The 10,369-nt window shown below is 32.0% G+C and overlaps 1 protein-coding gene across 1 annotated transcript; it reads right to left on the bottom strand.

The window, feature by feature from the left end:
- Window positions 1-777: 777 nt before the first annotated feature.
- Window positions 778-10,140, bottom strand: LOC148600011 (arg8-vasotocin receptor-like). The gene is made up of 7 exons (XM_088559123.1): window positions 10,105-10,140; window positions 9,810-9,907; window positions 7,260-7,389; window positions 4,675-4,997; window positions 3,168-3,294; window positions 2,539-2,628; window positions 778-1,323 (listed from the first exon to the last, which is right to left on the bottom strand). Exons 2-7 carry the CDS (start codon window positions 9,897-9,899, stop codon window positions 1,040-1,042), a joined length of 1,044 nt encoding a protein of 347 aa, XP_088415249.1. The 5' UTR covers window positions 9,900-9,907; window positions 10,105-10,140; the 3' UTR covers window positions 778-1,039.
- Between the last annotated feature and the right edge of the window lie 229 nt (window positions 10,141-10,369).

The raw sequence follows: 10,369 nt of genomic DNA on the forward strand, positions 1-10,369 counted from the left end.
GTAGTGATGACTTAATCTTGTAGCAACATAACCCTGTTCCTGAAGGCTAGTTGTTAAAGTTATAGCGCGATGAAAAAGTTTGCGTCATTTCGGCAAGCTTTGGCATAACTTTTGAGTTGTGATATGAATACTTCATACGCAGGTACTGAAGGGATTTTGCCACAGAAGAAAGGAAAGTTGACAATTCTGAATGAAAAGTCTGGTCAATAATTTTCCTTTACCATCGATTTTTAAGTGTAGGTCAATATATGAGGCTGACTTCACGGTGTCTGTAGTATCCTTTTAAGTTCTGGGGTAGATGCTATGTACCAAATCTCTGAAATTAAGATTGTTTAAAGATAATACGTCATCTATAAAGCGGAAACTGAGATTAAAGGATCTAGCCAAACGATATTCTTTCTTTCGGATCAGATCAGTATAAAGTCAGTCTCATAAGAGTGAAGGGAAAGGTCAGCAAGTAAAGGAGCCCATTTAGTTTCCAATGGAATGCCGACCGTGTGTTGAAAAACACGTCCACCACACTGGACAAATATGTTGTAGATTAAAAATTTTAGCATTTTGTAATATCTTCCTCCATATATTTGGAAGATGATTTAGAATTATTTCTTACGAAGTTTGAGGAATATGTACCACCAAGAATTATATATATGTATCCAGGTATATCTTTATATGTGTCACCTGTAGCAACACCTCGATTACATATTTAAAGTCTAGTGCAGACAATATAGCACAGTGTAAACTATCATAAGCGAACCCTGAATAATCCAAACACCTGTGTAACCGGAATTTTTTTAATAAAATCACTTCGTATAAATTTAGAGTTATTTTAAATCTTTGTAAAATACAGCTTCAACCTACAACGAACAAATTAGACAGTCCAAAGGAGTTCGGACTGATTGGAGTATGTGTCGTGAGTTCATTATCTGATTTTCATTATTGACAAACATAACCACTCGGTCATTATTTTGTTATTCAAAAAGAACCAATATTTGACAATTGAAACCGAATCAACACAATTTGCTTTTAAGCAAAACTGGTATCAATAAGTGTAGGTTGAAGAAATCGCACTAGTTCTGTCATAACTTGAAGAACATGATCTGAACATATTTTTTTTATCGCGTAACAGCAGTACATTACTTTTTCGTCTTCTACTATTATTATTTAGAAACTTTTTCCAGTTGAAGATAAGAAATATCAACGGATTAGCCAGGCTGTTTAGAGGAGCCAAAGCGTGCCATAAACTGATCCATCCATGACTGGTGATGATGTTGTAAAGATGAAGAAGAGATCCACAGAAAATAGGTGACCAACTCAGAATGTACGCTATAAAAAGAAAGATTTTAGATTAATTACAATAGCAAACATTCCGAATATTTCGGTTTTACTGCAGATATAATTCCTGGCGGAGGTTGTAGTTGGTTGATTTTTTTAGGAGAGAGGGGGCGGGTTATACATGTAATGTTATACTCATTTTAACAATTAGCATAGTTTTAAATAAATATAGTTCCGATATATTATTTTTATATTCTAATATAATAAAAAAAAAAACATTGATGTTTGTGCCTAAATGACCAACCGGTAGGAAGATCGGGTAATATATTTTTTAGCGTTTAAAAGAAGTAATCTTAGTAGAGTCCGAGTTCCTTATTTTATTTTTATTATATTGTATGTATTTTTTTTTTGTTTTTTGCTATCTTATGCTCTTTATTGTGTGTGTCTGTTTTCCATGTTTGGCTTTATCACTAGGATTAAATTCCTCTGATATTTGTTCCATTGACTAATCCGGTAGAATCTGAGATTGTTTATTTCTGACTTTCGGATATCCTCGTTTTCTTTCAATTAAACAATGTTTATAAAGAAATAAAGAATAAAGCATGCCCAATTAATTGACATTGGTAAGAATGAAATAAAATTCAAATATTTTGAAACATATTTGTGAACACGAGGATTAAATTATTCGAATGTTTCATGAAAAAAACAGTCCCCAAATCAGTGTGAATCCTGCCCACAAACATTGCTAAAACCCTTAGCCATAGATTGTTATTTGTTATGACATTAATGTCAAAATGTATCTTGGTTACCATGGAAGAGTAACCAACCAAGGGATCAAAAAATTCTTTCTGTAATGTAGAAGCATACATGTCAAGGCTTAAAGACAGGGGAATATGTACACACAACGAAAGACAAGGAACAACCAAAAGCAATGCAACTCGTACAAAATAACAAAACTAAATCAGGTCAGGACCATGGACCAGGTACAACTAAAGGGGAAGTTGTAATATACTTCGTTCTTAGTATGTTCTGAGATTTTGTGGCTCATACCAAAAATGATATCGAATAATTAATTGATCTATCATAACGTTATGAAAATAAAAATTAATCTAATAAAACAAATGATTTTTTTTTCAAAATTAATTCAACCTAACCCTTAAATGTTCTTACTTATGACAAAAAAAACTTTCCTACCTATGTTAAAACCATGACGAAACTTTTGTGTCAACGACGAAAAACTGCCTTTCCTATGACAAACTTTCTTACCTATGACAACGATGAACAATAGTTGAATCGTTCTTATTTTAGTCTTCGAAACTCTATTTTGATATCTCGTAGCTATGATATTTATCGAACCTAAAATAAGAAACAAAATAAAGGTTTTCGGTTGCTACTGACTGCAAAGCCAATTGGAAACAATATAGTATCTATAAATCAACTGTTACGTTTTGGCAATATCGTTTTTACATTTATTGTGACAAAAGAAAATAAATTGTATCAATAAAACTTCTGTTTCAATTCTGCATAGCTATTTTACACTTTCATAAACATTTCAAATCAACTTATGGACGTTTATACTTTTGAAACAGCAAGGTAGAACATTCTCATTGCTCAATGTAAAATTGCGAAAAAGCAATATGAGAATGAATGTTAAAATGCTTCCTTTGCTATTTTACGAAAAAAATTCTCCCTTTTGAAATCCCCATTCCAAATTACAGACCCAATGCTTTTATCCCAAACAATTTTATTCATCATGGATGAAAAGTCGGTCAAATAAAGAAAAGAAATGTAATTTTAATTTTTAGCGGTGGTGCCAATTGTTACGCAAATAATCAGACTATAAAAATAGTAAAAGTGACACAGCGGTAAAATAGTTCTTTAGACCTTAAACTGACCGCCTTTTCTCAAAATTAAAGATCTTCTGTTTCTATTGCGTACTCGATGTATCATTATACTGTAACAAATTACTATGATAACAACTGGGATGAATATCAGGAATGTTGACGAGAGCCATAGTTCTACCTGAAACGAAAGGTATAATAAAAAGAAGCAACTAAAATATTGAATCAATGGAATAAATTTTAGTGGAATGAGGGGAAAAGTAATTGAGTGAAGTAAATACAAAATAAACTCCAATTACCACAGGTTAAAACAAAACTTGCCTAAGATATTTGCTTATCCTTATCTGATCGAGAGAGCAAAATGACTTGAAGCTTGTCTTCAGCGATTGAAATGATTGAAATTATCTTCGTTTAGCTCAACCTTAAGTTTAATTTATTACGTGACTTTGCTCGAATAACGCTACCAAAAATAAAAAAGAAGAATTTTTGTTAAATAAAGTCGAAATAAAGTAAGATTTTTTTTCACCAGTGTAAACCTTTATAGTCTTGAACTGCATCATGTAATTATTGTTATTAAATAAACGATAAGTTGAGAAAATTGTTTTACGGCCCTTTTAACTGTCCTGAAACTGTTAGCAGAAAAGTTCTTTCAAAGATTAAGAACATTATATACCGCACAGTTTGAGCGAGATCTTCTGTCAGTTCAAGCAAATATAACTATAAGACTGACATCCGTAGAGTTGGCTTTATTAGATCTGATCTCATTGGACTAGTCCTTCATCTGCGTTAACATTATTGTGTGGTATTGAAGCATGTTCTTATAAATTCAATCGTTTTTAAAAGCAATTTAATATATTTCTTTTACTCCAAGTAAAATAAGGTTCATCCCATTTAAGTCTCCCGAGTACGAACATTTAAAAAATGTGGTTTGAATACAACGTTTTTTTGCCTTTATGAAATATAGTCTTTTGGCTTTTCCTTGTAATAATTGCCTGGAGTTGATGTCTATTAGATTGGTATTTTTTGTAATTTTTTTTTGTCACGTCATTTGTCTTACGTATAATCAAATTTCCTTCCTCTTTCGTCTACCTCGGACTTGACTTTTTATGAGCAACTCGAAGGGTGTTTCTAGAAAAACAGAGGACGCTTACCCTAGCGGTGCATCTGGTCCATGCTCCCAGTTTTTAGTGGAGTCCAAGTTGCTCATTTGCTTTTGTTACTTTGTATGTACGATTTTAGTTACTCTATGTTCTTTGTTGTGAATGTCTGTTTTCCATGTCTGGTCTTTGTCCCTGGATTACATTCTTTTGATTATGGCTATAACCTTGGTTCCCTTGATTACTCTTTGTATCAAACCGTAAAAGGGAACTTTTTTAGAGATTCTATTTTCATTATTTCCGCAAGGTTGAGGAGATTGCCAATGAAATTTCTTAAAATTTAAAGCAAACTATTTTACATAGAATTTTTATTCTCAACGACCGCGGAAATTTAGTACTCCTATATGAATGTTTATTGTGTATGCATTCCAAACACAAATATAACACAAGAAAGACTGACATACCTTGATATAAGGGGTATTATTTTTACAGGATATTCCGACTACATCGTAATGGGGTGAATACGGGACACTCATAATTGCCCCTGAAAGCCACGATAGCATTGCCAACCCGTATCGATATTTTCTGGTCTTCGACATCATTGATAATGGAAAAACTATGACAAATAATCGATCAATCGTCAATACTACAATTGAGTTGGTTGAGATATGGAATGACGTCATATGTAAATAACCATAAGTTTTGCAGGAAAACTCTCCCCATTCCAAGATTACAAAGTAGTTATACAGTAGTTGTGGAAGTAAATAAAAGATGGCTACACCCATATCTGAAACGTATAAGAAGAAAAATATTTTTTTATAAAACAACATTCCTTGTAAATCAAGGGGGTGAATTAGATAATAACAGGAATGAGATATGGTGTACATATCAAGAGCTGCATAAATATTGTACCATCAACGGAACACATGTAATATCCAATACATGGAACCACCGGTTGATTCTCAGAAAGCGTAGATATCAAAAATAGATACAGCTAATGCTAAAGAACAAATATTATGTCTTGTTTTGACTTTACTTTCATTTTATTTTATGTTACAATAGTATACATGTATAATAATGTGGACCAGCTGCAGCCTGGCCAGTGGTGTTCATTGAATAGTCATTGGTGGCCTTTAGCTGACATTGTTCATCCCGATGGTATTGTTATCTCCTTGACACATTCACCATATCCATTTTCCATATATTAATGAAGGAACACTAGTTTCATATTCCGCTAATTATTTATCATTTTAATGTATATCTACGTTCGTTTATGTAATGATATCTTAATAACTGTTCCTTATACAATACATTATTCAAATAAAATTCATATACAGTTGAACTGAGATGGAAACAATCCATACTACATATAAATAAATAACGAAACACGATTTTGGATGCTTATTTTTTATGTTAGTGTAATTACGACCAGCAACAAAAAAGTTTTAATTAAATTCTTAACTCTAATTGCAAATACTGTGTGCAAACTTTTAAATATCAATTAAACTCTTCTGTAAAGAAGGTATATTCGCTGTGTCAGAAAGCGCTACATATCTTCCATACTCAGTACTACAGGGTATGTTAGACTCGTTGCAGATGCATTTTCCTAATTTGATTTTCCGATGTAGATCTTATTGAACCCCAAAGATCGATCTTTATTGTTTTGTAAACTTTCGGGATCTAGAAACATTATTTATATTACAATGCAAAATCATCTATGTGTGCTTTCTAAACACCTCTATACATAGTTAAATATATTTCTGTCATTTGTTATCATAACATGCACTTTCACACAGATAGATGTTTTGAATAAATACTGAACTCAACGCTTTGTAAATGACAAATCGCTATACATTTGAATGGTAGTTTAGGATCCATTCTCGTGAAACCACGATGTCTGTTGTTCATGTATGTCCTGTTTAATCTTATCGTAACATGTATAGAAGAGCTGGAACAGTGACACGAAGTTAACCAGGAAGCGGAGATAGACCCAGGGTAAGGGACCCACTCTTAAAAATCATAGGAACGTTTGTATTCAGCATTTTATATCAATCTTATGTAAGCATCTAATTAACTTTGATTCATTTTATTCTGATTCAAACGGAAGCTTGACAGGCTTTGGGGAAATTGAATATAATAAAAAGATATCACTGATTTCATGAGTTATGTCCATTACCAATCAAATTTCATCTGTCATGACATTGAAAGCAATAATCAAAAAGGAAATCCCGAGGATTTTGACAAGGTAATCTAAACAGAAATTAGAATGGAGTGTTCTAATATCCTACTAATTTTACAAATAGAAACTTTTATTTAATGTTATTTTCATTTTAAGTAAAGAATAATCAAGGCAATCAAGATTCTAGCTGAAATCGAAAGAATGTAGTTTTGGGACAAAGAGCATACATGGCAAACAGACACAAACAACAGAGAACATGAAATAACCAAAGTAATACATACAAAGTAACAAAAGTAAATCAGCAACGCGATGGAAATGAAAATCCCCAATTCCCCCACATTACAAATCACCTCACCCATGCAAATACCCACACATGCTTATCCCTGTACCCCTCCCCTAATATCCCAATTCATCTTCACATTGGTATCGTTGAATGGAAAGTTTATACAATACTAGTAACACAATATTTTACACCTTCACTTTCTTTAGAAGAGTGATGAAACACATTAAATTCACCATAAAAAGACTTTATTAATCTCGTACAATACCATTCACTATATATGTCTATTTTGACAAGGTAAGACTGTTGAGAGCAGACTAAGATTTATTCTTTTAGATTTATATACACTATATGGTAGGGAAAAATTGATATATCATAATGAGTTCAAAGGAATTGATAACGTTATTGCATTAAAACCTTTAGAGGATTAATTGAAATGGAGAAAAAAAAACTACATTTCTAATCAAAAAATACTAGACGGTAGATGATAAACATCTTTCTATATGGAATTTATTGATCAGCCCAATACAGTTTAAGAAATGGAATGAGTCACAATATTTAAAAAAATCAAAAGAGTTTTACGTACTTACCCGAAAATGCTAAATTCAAAACAAAGAAAGCCATTCTGGAACTTTTCCTTCTTCTAAACAGCAAAATAATTACGAGGGCATTAAAGCATACAATACCAATAAACACAGATAGAGCAATCCAATTGTAAGGCTGAAACATAGTAAATATTTAAATTAAATGATGTAAGAGTAATCAAAGGAACCACATTCCTAAAGGAAATCAAAAGAAGGTAATCCAGTAACAAAGACCAGTCATGGAAAACAGACAAACACAACAAAGAACATAAAGTAATCAAAATTATACATACAAAGTAACGAAAGTAAATGCGGAACTCCAATAAAAACTGGGTGCACGGACCAGTTACACTGGTAGGGGAAGCGTCCTCTGCTTTTCTAGAAACACCCGTCGAGTTGCTTATAAAAACGCAAGTCCAGGGTATACGAAAGAGAAAAAGAAAACTATGACACGTTGAATAAATCCGTTTTCATGGACCCACGAGTTCAAGATGATTACCACAAAACTTCTTTAGTGATGACTACAATCTCGTAGCAACATAATCCTGTTCCATAACAAAAACTGTAAAAAGTCTAGCGCGATACAAAAATGCTGTGTAGTTACGGCAAGCTTTAGCATAATGTTGTGATAAAACTCCATACGCAGGTGCAGAAGGGATGTTGCCACATATGAAAGGAAAGATGACAATTTGAAAGGAAAGTCATCACACTTGTCTTAAAGTTTGATCAATAGTTTTCCTTTACCACCAAAGCCATTGATGTTATTTTAAATTGCAAGCTAAAATATCTTCGCTTGTCTTGAGGAGATACTGTAAACCGAATTGTTTTCACTAGCGATTTAAATAGGTAGACTTAGGGTGAGGGAAATAATTCTTAAGATTGTTGATATTTTTGCATTGTTTTCGAATTTAACAAAGCCTGTCAAGCATTTGGCTCAACTAGAATAAAATCAATCTAAGTTACCTCTATGCCTACATAGTATATATGTTAAATGGTTTACGCAAACGTACCAATTATTTGTCAGAGTTATGCCCCTTATCAAAGAGGAAGAGGAAATTGCGATAAAAATCGTTTTCAATATGTTTCTTTAATAATTGGACATATAATATATTGTTAGTCCCAAAGTTACATAACTGATACATAAGAATGATGGTCGTCATAACAAACTCGTGGATCGTAACGATTATTCATCAGCACCATAAGAACCGATTTATTCATATTGTCATAATTATCCTTTCATCGTTTGTCTACCCCAGACGTGACATTTTAAGAAAAAAAATGAAAAACCCACCAACAAACAACGCTTTTTCAATCTAATATGCTCTATATTTACATAACAATATTTATTTCTGTATTTCAGATCTGCACTTTTGAGAAAATATTACATGTGTTTCCCCCTAAATTTCAAAAACGCAAACACAAAATGAAAAACGAAACATATCTTATAAGAAAGTGTAAGTCGCGAAAGGGACTTGTTTGTCATATTAAGCAAAACTATATAAAGATTGATTTACACTATACTAAAATAGGGCAAATTCTTTTTTGTCTGAAATCTTTCTATGGCTATTTATGTCATTTTATTCTTTGAAAGATACTATTGTCTTTATTGTTATCTTTTCACGTAATGATAGAGTTCATCACGACATGTTTATTACATTTCTAATAAAATTTGTATTAGTTATTTCACTGTAGATTGCATAAACATTATTTTTTTCTCTTTAGGAATTTAACGAAAAACACTGCACCTCTAGACACTAATTACTATTAATGGCTTAATGAACATTTTACTCAAACATCTAATTCATTTGAGTTCTGTTTGGGTCATGTTTGTTATTGCCATATATTGTTAAAATTCTGGTTTATATGCAACTGAAATTTATTTTGTCATTGCAAAGCACGTAATTATTACGAGAAAGGGTGTTAAATGTTTTGCCTGGATTATATGCCTGGGAAGCTCAGCATGAAAAACAATTTCAATTTTAAAAAGGCCTAAATATGTGTGTTAGCGACTGATAATGACGTGACTAATTATATATTTGTTGTAATATTACATCCTAAGGCATAGATATTTGTATGTTGCATGTATTTAAAAACGTCAATGGTAAATAAGTATGGAAAAAAAGTTGTGTGTTAGCTAATACTTTGAGTTGGATGTAAGATCTGGCAGTTCAAGGAGCAATGACTTACAGGAGCGTTTAAACCAAGTCAAAAACTTTATTTTTTTTTCAAACATACAGTCGGTTTTTTGTTTTGTTTTTTGTTTTTGTTTATTGTTTTTGTTTTTTTTTGTTTCATAATAGTCGGGCCAACAGTATACTAAATTTTAAAGTCCAAGATATGAATTGGCCGGTATATATACCATGCCCTTCCTCATTTGATGCAATAATGCTAAAAAACACCGTCGAGTCAGCAACCAGTAAGCCGAAATGGCGCAAAACAAATATTGGACTTAACAACCAGTCCTTAACGGAGCTTAAGAATGCTCTTAAAAAGGAGCTTACAGCCAATAGACAAAATAAATGACTTGAACAGGGATGTATAAAGCAATTCACTTACTGTGTGGTCAAAAATAACTGACTGGATGTTAGATATATTTGAAACGTTGGATGCATTCAAGTCCATTAGCGTTAGATTAGATATTTCCATCAGCAATTCTGGAAAAGAAATAAACAAATATTAAATCTAGTAACGATGAGGTTTCTATTCATATGGGAATAATATTTAATCAAACGATAGTAAACATTTTTTTAGAAAAGGGTTAAGGAAAGAATGTCACGTTTTGGCTTTAAATTCAAGTTTGTGAAATGTTTGTACGATATTGGCGTTTAAACAGCCCCACTAACATACTTACTTTTATTTTCTATGTCAATAAATCTCGAAAACGTCCTGAAAGAATATATCGATTGTCTAACTTACCTTTTACCTTATTTTGACATATTTAAAAAAATCAATCTAACATGCATTTATTGTCCTTTAGAAATTGATCACATATCATAAATAATGCTTTATTATATACCACAGATGAACATATCTTTTATGATAACATGCTGTTTATATTTTGGCTTTTTTTGAAAAAGAAGGAGTTATTTCTGGATTCATTTTTTCTATATTTTTAT

The sequence above is a fragment of the Perna viridis genome, chromosome 13, assembly GCF_037379345.1.
Source record: "Perna viridis isolate PV_CMFRI_1.1 ecotype Kerala chromosome 13, ASM3737934v1, whole genome shotgun sequence".
Lineage (NCBI taxonomy): Eukaryota > Metazoa > Mollusca > Bivalvia > Mytilida > Mytilidae > Perna > Perna viridis.